The sequence below is a fragment of the Pygoscelis adeliae genome, unplaced genomic scaffold, assembly GCF_000699105.1.
Source record: "Pygoscelis adeliae isolate BGI_AS28 unplaced genomic scaffold, ASM69910v1 Scaffold4, whole genome shotgun sequence".
In the NCBI taxonomy this organism is placed as follows: domain Eukaryota; kingdom Metazoa; phylum Chordata; class Aves; order Sphenisciformes; family Spheniscidae; genus Pygoscelis; species Pygoscelis adeliae.
In genome coordinates, this window is record NW_008824986.1 from 628,860 (window position 1) to 645,376 (window position 16,517).

The window sequence follows — 16,517 nt, forward strand, 5'->3', positions numbered from 1 at the left end:
GCGGGGGGGCGTCAGGAGCAAGGCACAGCCATGTGAACAACCCCCCCCCCCCGCGCCCAGCTTTGCCTGTGCACGTGGCTGCGGGTACAGAAGTGCAAATGGAGCTGGAGCAGAGGGTTTTGCTGGCCCAAAGTCTCAGCTCTTACACCGCCATTTCCACCATGCACGTGGTCCCCTCTTGGGCTGGGGTGCAGGATGGCTTGATACAGAAAACCTTGCTGTGAGGAGCACCCCTGGCATTCATTCACTGTGTCTGTCCTGACTGCATGGAAAGCTTTTTGAAATTGCTTTCCAAATCAATTCCCAGTAACACTGTGGTACAAATTGCACGTTGCTTGGGTATTATTAACATTGCATAGGCAGCCTTTGGACCAGCCACACTTCAAAAAAACCAGAGGAATTTGCCAATTTTCAAGTCTTTAGGTAAGTGGTGGAACTAGAGACAAGCAGACATGCAAGAAAACACTGGCAAGTGCCTGTAACCTCTGCTAAAAGCTTTGGCTGACTGTCTCCCCGCTAACCCAGTTTGCCATCAGTATGGGGAATGCTTTTAAGCTACCAGAGAGCTGGAGAACAGCCCAGCTGTGAGAAGACAATTAACTCTGTCCCCCAAAATATGGGTCAAATCATATGGAGAGGGGTGCATTTTAATATGCATCCCTCCATCATGTGTTCCAAGAGGCTTGTGAACGGCGCTAGAAAATGTGGTACCCAAGTGCCTGAGCTGAGCTTACCTGTCTCCTTCCCCATCAGTCTCTGAATATAATGGGGAATTTTGGAATGCAGGCGACGGGATCCTCTTACCACTAGCCCTCTCACGTCCTTCTGTATTGCCGCAACGGCTGTTATCTTCAAGCCTAGGGGAGAGACACGCAGGCTTTGGTGAGCACGGAGCATGCAAGGAAGATGCCGTGGTGCCCCATGTCTCTGCTGGAAGTTCATTTGCAGCTAAGACCAAGACTACCCTATGCATGACACAATGCAGGAGGAAAATAGATGCATAGATGTGACATTTCCAAGGGAGCACCTCCCAATGGGATGCCCATCAGATGCAGACTTAGCATCTCCTTTAGGACCCTCTTTTCTGCCTGTTTTTCCCAAGGTCGGAGGGGAGGCGAGCGGTGCTTACCGGGCAGGCGGCGGAGGTGGTCGTGGGCGATGCCACAGCACAGCTTGACAGTGGCCCGCAGCATGGCACAGGAGCAGGGCTGCCTCTGGGAGCATGCTGCATCCCAGCGCGCCTTTATAGCCGGCCTGAAGGACGGCACCTGATGATAGGACCGTGCTGCCAGATAGCAGCTGGGAATAAGGAGTACTCAAGGACAAGGCAAGCGAGAGGAGGGGCCGGAGGGAAAGGCCACGCTTCCCTCTGAATGAGCAGTCCCTGCCTTGCCTCCTGCCCTGGGCAGGCGGCTGTGAATGAACGCGTCCCCAGGACACAGCTGAGATGGGACACTTTAGTGGTCCCCAGTGCCACTTGATCGAGGACGGTGGTGGCAAACCCAAGCTGGCAAAGGCAACCGGGGGCCCTTGCATGGCGGGAAGGATGGGGTGGGAGTTGAGCACAACGTGGCTTTGCTCTCGGGGAGTGTGGAAGCTGCTGTTAAAGCCATGCTCATGGAAAATGGTGCTTCTTCCTATGGAAACTTCATAGAAGTTATGGTGGTAATTGCTGCTGTTGTAACTCCTCAAGTAACTCCTTATTTTCCTCTTTCCTACTTTACTCCCTCCTAATCATCTCCTGTAGACCTCTGTCGCTCACAGTGATGGTGGGACCACTACATCTTTTGGCATGAAGTTATTCAGTCCTTTCCCTTGTGTTTTTAATGGCCCCTCTTAAAAGGTTAAACACAAAACCTACGAGGTCACTCCTTAAAATACAGCCACGCTGTATTCCTCTGGCCCTTTGCAATACCTGCTTTTTCAAGTGCTTTGAAAACCTCACTTCATTTTTACCATGGAAAGGCTCTTCTGCCTGTATGTACCTAAGGGGTTGGATGCTTCTGTTTCACTTAGCATCACTACAGCTCGGTTTACCTTCAGTCTCTGGGGCTGCAACAGCCAAAATATTTAGGCAAGGAGGCCAGGAGGGCTTTTTGGCTTTAAAAGGGATAGGAGAGACTTCAAGGCTTGCAATCTGGTGTGGTTGCGGCCAGCAGGTTTCTTGCTGGAAAGGGAACAGTCCTTCTGTGGCTGCCGTTGCAAGCACTGCAGGCAGCTGCCTGCAGACCCCTGTTCCCTGGCAGCTCTGGGGCTGTCACAGCAGTGATGGGGACAGTCTGGTGAATCCATACAGTATTGCATGTTGATTTAATAAGTGTATTATTAGGAGTGGAGTAGCAAGAGAGATGCCTGTGGATGGCTTTTGGGCATGGCAGAATAACTGCAGCGCAGGGTAATTGAGTAAGTAGGAAAAGCGGTGGTAGGAAATGACTGTTTTCACCCAAAGGTGATGGAGTTAAATACGGTTATTTGTTCTTTCTGACTCACGGTGCTGGGTCTCTTCGGATGAGTGCTCGCTCCCAGGAGCAGCCCTTCACCAATGGAGTGACCCTTGCAGCCTGCCTGGCATCCCGGCGGCTGAGAAAAGCAGCAGCCCCTGCCAGTGCCGGGAGATGGGCCAGAGCAGGGGCTTGTCCCCATGTCAGCCTTCACAGCCTTGTCCCACACAGGAGCTGTGGGCTCCTGCTGTCTCTCCAAACACCTTCTGTGCTGCTAATATCTTTTTTCCTATAGCAAGCATCGCATCCCTTCGATATTCCCACTATTGGCAGAGAGGGAGTGGGTGGAACAGTTTCCTAGGAAAACTTCAGCTTTTTTCCCATAGGTTTTGGCCCTGCTCTGCCAGAGGGTTTTATCCCAGCCCTGGGGACTTGTTGGCTCGGCTTAGCTAGTTCCCAGGCTCCCCGCCTGGCTCACCAGCCTGAGCCCTGGGTTTTTCCCCCTGGCTTTTTCTGCAGGGATAACCTCATGGCACAGCCACTGTGGCTTCCACAGCTGTATCCCATTGCAGCTTCACAGCTTTCTCCCTCCATTCCCGATTGCTGGGCAGGTTATAACAGCAACCCCCTGCCAGCTGCTGCTCCTCAGATGCTTCGCTGCTTATTTGCAGTCTGCTCCAGGGTGACTTCATATGCGGTGGCACCCAGATAAGTGTCTGTGTGTATGTCCCGTGCTTGCAGGAAAGCCTTGCAGCTATGCCTGTGTGATGCACGTGGCCCAAAGCAGCTGCAAGCTTTGCAGCAGGGGTTTGGGAGGTGCACTGTAGCCCAACTGCAGCTCTATGGGAGATTTGTTACTGCCAGAGCTCTCTGTTCAGTGCTGGGATTTACACTGCTGCTTTGGTGAGTTGCAAACCACTTTTTATGGATTTTTCACAGGGTCTGGGGAGTCACTGGGGCCCAGCAGTTAGGAAATACAATACTTTTTTTTGCAAGTTGCCTAGGAAGGCGAGAGCAGTGGCTGATAAGAGATCTGCTCCAGTGCTTAAACCTGTATCTCCGCTAGCTCCCAGGGAGAGCTCGTCCCTGCCAATGGTCTATCCTCTCACACACGTTCCCCTCACTTTTGCGCACACTTCCTCATGTTAGTTTTGTCTCTACAGAAAGCTGTAATAGACAGGCAGATAATGTTTTATCACCCCATTTGGTGAGTGGTGTCCATATGCTCTCCTGAGGGCTGTACGAGATGTCCTGGGAATACTGTGACTTACAGGGGAAAAGAAAATATGAAAAATTGCCTGTGATGGCAAGCCTGGTGGCCAGGAGAGGATGACATTGCCACATGAGACCCCAGCTCAGAGTGGTGAGGGGATGCCATAGGTCAGCCCTGGTCCATCACCTGCTAATGCAAAGGTCCTATGACCTTGGGTGCCTGTTGTGGGACGCCCCTGGGTGCAGGGTGCTGTGCACCCAGTCCCTGCCTGGCTGCAGCAGAGTGGTTTTGGCCTGACATCTTCACCAGGTTTGGCTGCAGCCACTGGAGGTCACTGCTGACCTGCAGCTCCACAAGCAAAGCCACTTTTGGAGAGGCAGGTAGGAGCCCTGTTCCCAGGTGCTGGCTCTGGGCTGCTCTGCCTCCTGTAAAATCCCTGGGAGCTGCGTGGTTGCTGGCACGTAGGACCTCCGCTAGAAAGAAGATCTGGCACGCCCAACCTTCCCCAGTTATCCCTTTCTCCTGCTCCTGGATGCAAGGACCCTTTGGGGACCCATCACTCCCAGTTGCACAGCTCAGTGTAGGACCTCCTGGGAGGGATGCTGGCTCAGGGAACATCCTACAGCTCCCGAGCAAACAGCACTGCCAAACATGAGATGTAAAGCCTGTAACCAGCGCTTTGGGAGGTAAAGGAAGAATTTCAGCAGCTAATTCTTCCCTCGTTGTTCTTGTCAAATAGTCTCTAATGAAGTTAGCTAGTAGGAATAATGTACCTTTGAAGGAGGATGCTCTTTACTTGTTTCTCCACTTCGTGGCCAAGACCCTTTCTGCCTCCTTTGACCAAGGTGGCTTGGTGTCCCACGCGGTGTTGCACTCCAGCTCTGTGGGTGCAATACAGTCAGCGCTGGGGGGGTTGGGGCTGAAAGGTCCATTCTAGGAGCATTTGGAGCCATTGCCAAAGAAATGGGTGATTTTACAGAAATGCCCGTGTCCCTTCACTGTCTTTTGCTGTTCGAGCATCCAACCAGAACTGGAAAAAAAATATCCAGAAGGGACCTGGGAAACTTTAGGGTTCACTGGCTCAGCAGAAGATCAATACTTCCAGCAGCAATGCAGACTGGTAAAAATCCCCATTGAGATGTCCTCACCATTTCCAAGGGGGCTGGAAACACATTTCCAGCTCCAGTCCCAGCTATAGCACCTGGCCCCTGTGGCAGGACAAGTATCATCCTTCAGGACTAGTAGTTCAATCAATTTAGGGTAACACACTTGCTCAGCGTTTAAGTAAAACCTGGACTAAAATCTTTTGGGGTTTCCACACCCCCTGAACACTGATGTCTCCTCGTCTGAGGTAGTGAGCAAACCTCACTTATTTGTTTAGGGCAAAACTGATCTGCTACCTGCTGTAAGAGCTCATCCATCATATTATCGTCTCCCCACCCCAAGGGGTAAAAGGGTGGTGTTTTCTGATTTAGCCTGTGTAATGCAAACCTCAGCTGAATGACAAATCTGCCTCTCTAAATCTCCTTAAGAGAAGGAGAAGGGGGAAAGAGAGCAATGGAAAAGGTCCTAAATGGCAGGCGGGTGCCTTCTGGCTTTGGCTGAGGAGAAAATGTTGAGGCTGAGAAAGGTTTTGGGTCCAAATAGTCCTCCCCAAACACCTGGCAGAGCAGTGTGGTTTTGGATGTGGATTAAGGCTTGTGCAGGTCTGTAGGCGGTCACAGGGGAGGTGCATGCCAGCAGAGATTATAGCAACTCATCAGCATGTAAAACAGTCTGAGTCAGCCCAAACCCTGACCGTGAAACAAAAGGAATGGGAAATAATGGGATGCTCCGTGGGGAAAGGGTGAAGATGGGGAGCTAGCGGGACTCAGAGCTGCTATCAGCAGCTCTGCAGAAAGCTGAGCAATGCAACAAGGGCGATACGGGCTCCCTCCTCCCACGGTCACGCAGGGATCCTCCTGTTCAGACCCGAGGGCAAGTCCCAGGGCAATTATTCTCCATGTCCTTGGGGCTCGCTCTGAGCAAGACTGCTCTGTAATCAGCAGAGCCTTGATGCAGAGGAAGCCCTGATTTTAAGCAAAGTCTTGGATGGCCTCCAATACCTTTGCAGAAGTTGGCAGGAGAGGATAAGGCGGCACCTTCAGCCCCATGGCTGCCGTCATCCGTAATGGTGCTCTGGGGGTTTCTGGGAGCAGAGGTAGCTCTTGTGTCCCTGTCTTGCAGCCCTGATGGGGCATTTAGCTACGCATCTCTGGGGCACCCTAAATATGGACCTAGAAAGCAGGTCCCTTGGGAGCATGACTTTATTTAAAGGTAGCTTTGGCCCTGGTGTTCTTGCTGCAAGTGCCTGTGCTATGGGAGCTGCTGTCTGCCTCTCTCCTCTTCCCATCTGTGTGTCCAGAAAAGTTAAGAGTCAAACAGAGAAAATATAAAAATACATGGCATTTATTTCCGTACATAACCAAAGCACTCGTCATTAGTGTCTCCAGATGGAAAACCAGACAAGTCTTTTTCTCCCAAACCAGGAGACTTGGTGCTACATTGTCAGGCTCATAATTTTTTTAAAAAAAGATCAATGTCCCTCTTCTTCCTAAAAAGCATGTTTTATAATAATAAAATAAAATATTTCAAAGGCACATTGTTATCAGGAAGGAATGAAGAAATACTGCTTTTTCCTTGCGAGCCTCCCTCCAGCACTGGAGAGGTGTTCGGTGGCTGTGGCTGATAACAATCCAACTTGAGAGGAGAACGCGAAACAGAAGAACAGTATTTACTTGAAGCTAATTGTAATTTTCACAAATGGTCAGCAAAAGAGCCTGAATATCAGCAGAAAAGAGAAGCTGCTGTAACTCTTTGTTGCTGGAACGCTGCCTTCCTGCATGTGAGGTTGAGGCAATCTTATCTCCATCTGCTGCCTCGATTAAAAGAGAAGGGGAACTACTGTTCAGGCGATAAGAAAGGCCAGAGGCTTCTCCATTAATATGTAAACTTTGGATCAAAAAGAAAGACGGGAGGTTCTAGGCAGAAGCAAACTCTCAATAGATGGGTTCTGAATCTGCATGCACCAGCAAAAGGCACATCTAGTATGTGCTGGCTTCTGTAAAAAGGAGGAAGGGGACAGGATGGAGGTGTGGCCCTGCTATTTAACTTTTCCAGTTTGGGTTGAATAATGTCCGCCTTGAAGGATGATTACCTGAAGTAACAGCTTGGTAATGTTTGTCCAAGCTCTCTGTGATAGATTCTCAAATCCAGAAAGGACCACGTCAGTCAAACGCGATCTCTTGCCCTCCATGGCAACCAGCATCTGAATTTGCCCTATAGCATGGACTGAACCACGAATAATTCATTAAAAAAAAAAAAAATACCCAAAGGACAGAGAACTTTCCAAACACCTTGGCAGCTTGTGCCCATGGTTTGAAATCATCTGGTTCCCCAGCTGAGCATTGCTGATTTCAGATCCAGCTCTGCGTGCCACCCCTGTTAGAGTAGTAGTTTCTCTACTTCCAGTGTCATCGCCCCATGCTGGGAGTGCTGATAATCCCAAAACACCTTTTTAATCCACTCTTTGCAAACACTAAAATGCTTGTGCTCTTGTGGTTTTTAATTACAAGGTGTTTTTTATGGCCTCGGATGATTCTTGCAGCCCTGCCTGTCTCAGAGGGGAAAAACATGCGGAAAAATTCAAGTGTAGACACTAGAGCAGGAAGCAGTCACTGAGGATCAGCATCATGAGGGGGATAGGCAGAGCTGTGATGAGATGCTTTAATGCCTTGGAGACACCAATGTCTCTTCCCTTTTTCATTCAGCCAGTCCCTGCTCGAGTCCCCCCATCTCCCTCCAGCCTCCCCCAGCAGCCAAGGGGTCTCCAGCATTTTTTCCCCACATTTTTCAGCTCCACCTTCAAGACAATTCTCCCTGTTTCAAGATGAGGATTGAGACTGCTGGTCCATGCTTTTTAGAAGGGTCTCTTGCAATTTGCTACACTCTCCCCTGCTCTATTTTAACTTTGCCTTCATTTCACCAATTTTTGGGAAAGCTCTGTGCATTGCATGCCTCTGCCTTGTTCCTTTTTTTGCTCCAAGTGTGAGTATGACCCCCACTGAAATACAAGCTGTCCCCCCAGCCCCTGGCCTCATCCTTGCTGCCTGATGTGGCACCAGCCACATCCCTGGCAACAGAGTGCAAATTCTCCCCAGGAGTAAGACAATGGCACCAAGCTGTGAGGGAGCTGAGTTGCCTTCGTATGCAAATAAATGCAAACACCTCCAATTAATCTGGAAAGAACATACAATAATTAGCAACAGGTTATGTAGCATTTTGTCTTGCATCTCTGCCCTTCTGCCTGAGGATTATTCTGGGGCGGATGTCTCTGTGCTTGCATTAAAAAAAACCCAAAAAATTAAAACCCCCACGCCTCCTCCAGAAATAAAATTTTGCATGTTCCTGTACTTTTTTGGCAGCTGTGAAACTGTGCGTTAAAGGAGGGTCATTCACTCCCTTCATGGGGGACCTCCTCCCTGCTGGCTGCAGATGTGCTCCCTTCTTGACTGCTTTGATAAATGGGGAGGAAACACAGCATTTTGGGGTATAGGCTTGCAGAAGTGTTTCTTGGGCTCTGAGAAACTCATTCATTTGCAAAAGAAGGCTGTTTTTTACAAGGACCAGTTTGGCTTCCAGCAAGCCCTTCCCCATGAAGGGGAAGAGTTCAGGTGGGGGAAATCTCAGCCTTTGGGGTTGGGAGGGCAGGCTTGGCTCCTCCAGCCCCAAGCACGGGGTGCCTCTGGCTGTCCTGCAGCAGTTCCTCTTGTGGTCTCTTCTGATGCCCTTATTGCAGCATTTTTGATATTAAAGATGGTTGTGGAAGAGTTGGGGAGAGCCCTTGACAGCTCACATCAGGTTCACAGAGAACTGGGGTGTGTAGCAGGCAGTTATCCAGTCCCAAAGTGCTCCAACTCCCCTACTCTTCTGCCATCAGCAGGAGGTTGCAGACCTTGGAGTTGGCCCGGTGCAAGGCAAACTCCCGCCCGGGCATGATGCCCTGCCTGCCTTTTCGAGCAGTGCTGCTCTGGCTCCCGGCAGACCTGGAAACTGTGAAGATTTCTCTGTGGGACAAGACGACAGCAAGATGATCAGCAGGCTGTGGTGATGGTGGACCTCATCCTCCTCCTAGACCAGCATATTCACCTGCAGGGCTTCTCCTGATGGTCTAGGCATGCACTTCCACCCCACTGGGATGGAAGTGCCCCCTCCCTACTGGTTTCGACCCACCCCGCTCAATAAGCGTACAACCATTAATTCCCTCCTCTCCCCAAGAAGTCCTCCTTTATCTCAAGCATGTCATGATGTTTCTACAGTATCTGGCCATATCCAGAGCTTACCTGTATGGGACCTGCTCCTCTCTCAGCTGCAGGCACATGAGCACTGGGCTGCTGGAAAACCTCAGGATGGTGTCAAACTGGATTGAGGTCTCCACCTCTGTCTGGCTTCTCAGGGTGGCTTGGAGGAAAGGGGCATCTAATTCTGCCTGGAAATCAATGGCGAGACTTCCCCTGCGAGAGGGAAGCATGTGGGTCCAGTCACCGAGCAATGGCCCTGTGCTGGGCACCGTGCACTGGCACCAGACAACCCCATAAGCATCTTAATTTTAGGTCTGGCCATGGAAAAGGAGTCTGTAACCAATGCCCACCAGACCCTTACCCAATGTCTCCACCAGGCAGGGCTGGATCCAGCAGGAGAAAAGCAGGGGGCTGTGGAAAGTCAGACTAAGGTGGAGCATCCCTCGTGCTGGGTGCTGAGCCCCCCGAGTACCCAATATCCCCAGAGCCAAGCAATTTCCCACCCACTGACCTCGTGTTGATGCTGGTTTTCAGTTCTTGCTCCCAAATGCTCACGTCCATGTCGGCTGAAATGTCAAGCCCCAGCCCGCCCTGGAGTTTGATGGCCACTTGGAGGCCAGACTGTAGAGGAATGACCTGGGAGATGGAGAAGGGAGAACGTGCTGTGATCGGACACGTCTCTTTGCTGAGCGGCTGATATTGGTAGCGATGCATGGCTGCTGCGACTATCCCAACCCCACAGTTGGGCTTTCGTGGGAGGAACTCCACGTCTGTCCCATGGCAGAACAGAGCCATCCTGCTGTTTTATCAACCCCAAGAGACCTCTGGCAGTGCCACCTTACTCTTAGATGTGTATCCACAGTGAGTAACATGCCTAAAATCTACTGGCTCATGCTATGGGATTCATTAGGATTTGGTGTGGAGGCAGGTCACCCCCTTCCCCCCCCCCCCCCCCATCCCGTACCTGGGGGTGGTCCATCAGCAGGACGTTCCCTTTGACAACGCTTGTGGGTTCTCCACTGCTTAACAGGACCTTGGCCATTAAGTCTGTATATCCCTGGAAGAAGACTATCGGCCGCAACTGAACATCGAAGAAGATGGCAGACATCCCGGCCATGAGCTCTGGCTCCTCTTGCCCTTCCAAGACGTTTTCTCCTAGCATTGACTCCATCCCTTGTGCTTCAATAGTGACCTAAAACACAGAAGCAGAGACATGCAAGCTGCATGGAGCAAAGCTGGAGAGTGCGTTTCGTGCCCCACAACGCTATTTGAGTTGCTATACTTGTCCAGCCCTTGGATAGGCACCCTTTGAAGCAGGAGGATAGTGATGGAGTGGGCTGGATGGCGCATCCAAGCTACCTCTGAGCACTGTGCAGCAGTGGTTTTTTTTTGGGGGGCAGGGGACTCCCTTCTCCAGAGCAGGTCTGTCTGGCTTCACATCGGTGATGGGGGGTATGCATTTATGTATTTCTGATACGGGGCACACTGAGTGCAGAGGTGAGGTCAAGCACCATAAGGAGGTTAAGAGGGGACACAGATGGGGCAGTGTCACCGCTGGGTAAGTGCTGTTACCCCCCTCCATGTACGTGCCCCCCAGCCGCTCTCCCAGCAGCACACCTGAGCAGCATGAAGCCGCTGGCCACGGCTGAACAGCGAGAAGTCAGAGACGCTCTTTCTCAGGAATCCACCCTCCAAAAAGAGCAGGTCCAGCCCAAAGGTGGACAGCAGGTCCTGGGTGACTGAAAGGCAGAGAGACACCTGTAAGCATCCCCAGGCAGTGCCTGGCACATCACTTTTTGTGCATGAGTCACTGAACAGTGGTGAACCATAAAAGCTCTGAGAGCAGCAGCAGGGGATGAAGGCTGACAAGAAAATAAACCCCAGCAAGCGCGTCCCCTGTGCTGGATGCCACCAAGTCAGTGCTCAGCAGGACAGGGCGGTTTCTTAGGAGAGCTTGTCCAGATTGATTGCAGGAATTGGGAGGTCTAAAAGGAGGATCCTGAGCTCTCCTTGGTAATTTGTAAGCCTCCTCAATAGATTGTATGGCTAGTCCTGTAGAACTGTCCCGTCTATGGTCAGTGTGGCTGACCTGCACAGATCTCATATGTTAGCCATTAAATATCTGATAAAGCTAAATGATTCAGAGGGGAAAGTTTCTCTGCAGCATCTCCTTCCATTCTTGCAATAATCAAAGGATTTAGCATTGCAATGTTTTTCTTCCAGGTGTTGGCTATTTTGCCTCCACCTACCCTCTACAAGGCTAGACTGAGATAATTTGAAGGGGGACGGAAATGAGAGCCAAGGGGTGAAGATATAAGCAGAGATTTAGCAAGTGTCGATTGTTGCAATCTCTCTGAAGCTTGATGATTTTTATCTCAGTACAAGGCTTCTCCTCTTTGAAGAGCTAATTAAAAATACCTAAGGAACTGAGGAGCTAAATATCTTGACTTATCAGGAAAAGCATAGAAACTCCCACCTATGATCTACCATTGGTTTAATCTCCAGCTGAAGTTCCTCTTTCAAATTAGCAGGATTTAGGAAAAGTATGTAGCACAGCCCAGCCCTCCTGCTGTAGAAAGCCAGGTGGTTGCAGGGGTGTCAGAGAGGCATATACATCTCAGGCGATGGCAACCAGCCAGCCTCAGCGGGTGCTGGGGGACATGCTCAGAAACATCACACTGAGATTTTTGGGCATTTCTATAAAGCCAAGGCCTCTTCTGAAAGCTGCCTTTCCCCACCAGCCCCCCCTTTAGCTGTTTGAGGGGACCATGGGATAAGTGTCCTCCATGGTGTCACCTGTCAGAGGTCCTGAGAAAGAAGAGGAGATGCCAGCTTTTGAGAAGAAGTTGTAATTATTTATCCGTGGGTCTCTCATGATGTCTTTCATTACCTTCCTGGAAGCAAGAGGGAAATGGTATATCAGCACCGGGAAGGAAGGAAGGGAAAGTGTCAGTGGTCATTACAGAAGGCTGCATAAAGAAGGAAATATAAATTTCGAAACTATTTCTCTCAGTTGCCCAGAGAAGTGTGAGCAAAAAAGAAAATGAGCAGATGTGGGCTACCCTGGAATTTCCCTCTCCTCTGCTTTATTAGGATAAACCAGTAAGATATTTTTGTGCAGCTTTTGCTTAGCTCTGAAAAATGTTAGTGCTCGGTTCGTTTTGTGCAGATAGGAAGATTAATGCAGTTACAAATTGTGCACTGCCCTGTGAGCCAGAGTGTTGGCCTCCAAGGACTCTGCTGAAGCCACAAGCCCGGGTCCTGCTACCACGGGGCAGGATGAGGAGGGATGCCAGGTTTCGGCTGGCTGGGCATCATCTGCATTAGCAGCCCTGCTGTTTTCTTCCTCCTGCAGCTGGGAATTTCCAGGCAGCTCCAAGAAGTGATGCTAGTATGCGTGCTTATCCAGCTTTAAAGGCATGTTGGGTCAAAAGCCACAGCTGGAGTGTGGAGGAGGAAAAAACAGTGCTGTAGAGCTAGGGGGAAAAATGCAACCTTCCCCTCCAGACCCACCTTGCCGGGTGGTGGTCGGCACGCAGGCTGTTCTGGACCTTCAGCAGCAGAAACGTCGCTGTCTCCGTCTCCAGCTCGTTGGCAGCCAGCAGGATGTTGATGACATCCATGGGTGAGGGCTCGTTATCTAGGAGGATTTCTGCAGCGGCCAGGCGACACGTTTTTTCGTAGCTCTTCCTCTTCTCGTGGAAAATCCTCCTCATTGCTCGTTTCACCTGATGTGAGAGGGCAATTAAAATGGTGCTGTTAGGGTGGCGATGTGCAAATTGTGGCTCTGTTTGCACCCCGATGGCTTGGCCTTGAATGGGAAGAGGAGCACCAAGCCTTGGCAGCTTCGTTTCATACCTTGCCGGAGATGTGCCAAGTGGGGAATCGCCGCAGGGCAGAGATGGCCGCGGTGGGGCTGGTGGCGGGACCCTCCTCGGCGTGGTCCAGGAGGCTGGGGATGGTTTCGGGGAGCACCGCGTTCCCCAGGGCCAGCAGGTAAATGACCACCTCAGACTCCTCCTCAGCACCTCTCAGCCCCCTGAGGATGGTTTCCACCCCACGCTCTACCTCCTGCTCCGGGTTTGCAGGAGGGCAGAAGAGAAGGAGAGTGAGGTGAGGGACAGGAGACATTATGGGCACCCCCGGAGGAGGGAGGCGGTCTGAAAAAGCCAAGCATGGGGGTTTGCAGAGGACCCACCTGCAGCCCACACAGCTTCTGCTGGCACAGCTTGCCGATCAGAGAGCCCATGGCAACTATCCCTGTCTCCTGGACCTCGGGGGCCAGCTGCTTCCCATCCAGCTTGTCCTGGGAACCGGGAAAGGGGTATTAGGAAGCAGGAAAAAAAAATGGGGAAAAAGAGGAGGAGTATGTTTTACCTCTTATCTCAAAGCGTTTACCAAAAAAGGAAGCAAAAACTGGTTCTTACCTGCCTTGAAGGAGGCAATGCATGGTTTAATTGGATAAAATGCTGATTTTTCACAGTGGCTTTTAATTAAGCTTTTATTATCTGTAATGCACTGATATAAAGCACTTTCCGCTGAATGCTTTTCCTCCGAGGAGCATCTACTCCCATCGCCACTGTCCCATTAAAAGCACATAAAATAATCCCATAAGCAGGAAGATATATTTCTACAGAAACATATTTTCCTTTTTCTGGAAAACATGCTTGCTTGCTGTTCCCTCCTGCCTGAAATGGGATGAGGATCCATCCTGGACACAGGACCCGCATGGGGAGAGAGAAATGTCTGTACTTACTAACACCAGGCGGAGAAGCTCTCCCGAAGGCCGGGGAGAGAAAGCTGCTGCATAGAGAAACTTCTCTAGCAGGGACTTGGGTTCCTTGCCAAAATCCAGAAAGTCCGAGAGAGCTGCCAAAGATGCCACTGACTGTGCGGCCACCGCTGCCTCCACGACGAAGGGGCTGGAGCAAGAAGAGGGAGGTCGTCAGTGGCACGACCCACCGATAGAGATGGAGAAGAAACAAGGTGCCCTGTGCAGCTCCTCATCCCCCTTTCTCTTCTCCATGCTTTCCTCTTGCTTTTAAACTCACAGGAGCTTCATTTCATGGGTTAAAAAACCCTAGAAGGTTGACTCTTGCTCTGAACTCACCCACATCCAGGCATTTCACTGCAAAGAGGAGCCCGGCCCCACCGCCCACACTGATAAGGGATGGATGCTACAGCTATGGGTGGATGGTCTGTAAACAACAGACCTCCAACAATATTTGCAGAAAGACTTGCTGGAGCATTTGCTCTGCTCCAAAGCCAGCAAAAAAAAAAGCCATGCAGTGTTTGTGCAGAAAAGGCATTAAGAAAAAACAGAGTACATTTGCACTAGCCAGGACAGCTGCCTGGACCAGGTATGGTGTATGGACTTAGTTGCCAGGGCCAGGAATGACCCTACACACCAGGGCTCTACATGCACAGAAAGCCAATTTTGGCAAGATAGCTCCTGGGAGTCTCACAGCGTCTCCTCGGGTGCTCTCCTCAGCAGCTGCAGAACATCTCTCTTCTTGGCGCTGCGCAGCATCTGGATGAACCTCTGGAACTGCCACGTGGTCGCCACCTTTGAGGTGTCCATTTTGACTCTCTGGCTGTCAAAAGCCTTCAGGTAGGCTCTCAGCTGCAAAGATGAGGTTTGTTAGGTGGAATTTAGCCTCTTTTACTCCCGATCCTGAATCATGGGATAATGTTTATACTTGGGAAATATTTAGTAGTGGGAGGGGCCCATGGGGGTTGTGCAATTACCTGCAGGCATCTGCTGCAGCCTCCCACCCCCACTGCTGAGGGCTTGTGCTGAAGCCCAAATGCCCCAATTTGTGGTATGTGCCAGGAAAAGAGCAGGAGAAACTGCGAGCATCACCGGTGCCTGAAAGTCATTGCAATTCCAGATTTCCTAGGTGAAAAGTCTGGAGGACTTGAGGAGGCAGAAATAACCCCTCCTTTGTCCTTGCTAGCCTGACCTGTGGTGGAAATGTTTCCTGACCTCAGACCTGTGATGAGTTTAACCCAACTGGATGTGCCAGCCATGCACCAGGTTACTTCTCCCATTACAGCAACACAGCTATGTCTGGGGTGACAGAGGGGTCCTTCCACTACGGGTAGCAACATTAGATGCTATTTAGGAGAGCTGACAAGTCAGGCTGCTGCTCTACAGCGCTCCCGGGGTCACATCCTGCCTTGACAGCAGTAACCAGTCCTTCAAAATGCACCACTGTGGTTTAACCCCAAATCCTACAGCCTTCTCCTGCCCGCCCAGGTGCCCAGCTTGGGGGAGAGCATGTGGTGAGTTTTGGAGGTGGGTAGCATCACTGACCGATGGGCAGCGGGTGCAGACCCTCCTGAAGGGCAGGCTCCCGGGGGCTGGTGTTGTCCCTCCATGCCAGTGAGCGCGTCCTCGAGGCTTCGTCCGGCCCCCTCTGCCGGGCCGGGCATCGGAGGAGACACTAGCTGGAGCTGCTGCCTGTGGAGGGAGAAGAAGCCATCAGGAAGCGCTTTGTCATTTATACCCTCTGTGGCTCAGAGGCTGGTTGGGTTCATGCAGGTTTGGAGAAGGAGGAGATGCGGGGGGAAGCTGTCAAAAGGTGTCTGGTGTTTCCTCCATGCCACGCCCGGCTGCTGCACCCTGTCGTCCTTGCTGCCTGCACCATGCTGTACCACCCAAGCTGGCAGGAGAGCAGCGAACACTTTAACTCCAACAGACGCACCTTCATCCCATGCCAGGCTGCCAAGTTTGGGCAGTGGTATGGGGACATCACTCACCTTGAACTTATTTTGATGCCGGTGGTGGACCTCAGGGCTGGTGACACTACGTGGCTTTCCTCTGCCAGCACCGACTGGAGGAGGTTGTCTTTCACCATGTACTGGCTTTTGCTGGTGGGCTGCCACTCGACTCCAAAAGTCTTGAAAAAGGAAAAGCAAGGAGAAAAAATGCAACCTTTTCTCTCTTCCCCTCTCCCCAGGAGATTTCTCTCCTCTCTATTAGCAGCAAAAGAGCTTTCCAGTTCACAAAATAACCCACTTTGCTTGCAAAATGTAGGAAAGGAAAATCCAGAAGACCCCAACCTCTTCCCAGATGTGGGAGAAGGCAGCAGCAGGTGAGGACCACGGTGAGGGGATGCTCTTGCCCGTGGCTGATGTGGGGACACAGGCTGGTGACACCATGCGGACTTTCTCTTTCATTACAAGGTGGTGTCACTGGCTCAGCCACAGAAGAAAAGGGCAGCAGAGGGAGCAGGGGATGCTCCTGCCTGGTGTGGGTGATGCCTGGAGACTGCAAACTGGAAATAAATGCCTCCCAAAGCATCGCCCTTCCTTCAGATCCATTCAACAGTGCTAGCTCCATAGCTGCCCCAACACAGCTGCATGACATGGGAAGATGTATGGCCCTCGATGCCAAAACCTGCCTCAACCTGACGAGCATCAGCAAGCACATTCTCTGAGCCAAAGAGAAAGCTAAGCAACAGCAATTTCCACCGTGCTCATGCCAAAAAATGCTCGGCTTCCTTGCTGTGCTGCGTGGTG

The 16,517-nt window shown here is 51.3% G+C and overlaps 2 protein-coding genes across 2 annotated transcripts in view; both read right to left on the bottom strand.

Moving 5' to 3' along the window:
* LOC103918596 (steroidogenic acute regulatory protein, mitochondrial-like) overlaps positions 1-1,193 on the bottom strand; it is a 3,663-nt gene extending 2,470 nt beyond the window's left edge. Inside the window, exons 1-2 of the mRNA XM_009325975.1 lie at positions 1,130-1,193; positions 735-857 (exon numbers count right to left, since the gene is read on the bottom strand). Of these exons, the coding sequence (XP_009324250.1) occupies positions 735-857; positions 1,130-1,193 (187 nt within the window). The remainder of the gene's footprint in view (positions 1-734; positions 858-1,129) is intronic.
* A 7,421-nt stretch (positions 1,194-8,614) lies between these two features.
* Positions 8,615-16,517, bottom strand: part of LOC103918597 (microsomal triglyceride transfer protein large subunit-like) — a 12,398-nt gene continuing 4,495 nt past the window's right edge. The window contains 14 exon segments of the mRNA XM_009325976.1: positions 8,615-8,759; positions 9,036-9,206; positions 9,505-9,629; positions 9,958-10,185; positions 10,611-10,732; positions 11,790-11,887; positions 12,507-12,721; positions 12,852-13,064; positions 13,192-13,299; positions 13,750-13,915; positions 14,459-14,616; positions 15,310-15,353; positions 15,356-15,456; positions 15,756-15,895. Coding sequence (XP_009324251.1) covers positions 8,615-8,759; positions 9,036-9,206; positions 9,505-9,629; positions 9,958-10,185; positions 10,611-10,732; positions 11,790-11,887; positions 12,507-12,721; positions 12,852-13,064; positions 13,192-13,299; positions 13,750-13,915; positions 14,459-14,616; positions 15,310-15,353; positions 15,356-15,456; positions 15,756-15,895 — 2,034 coding nt within the window.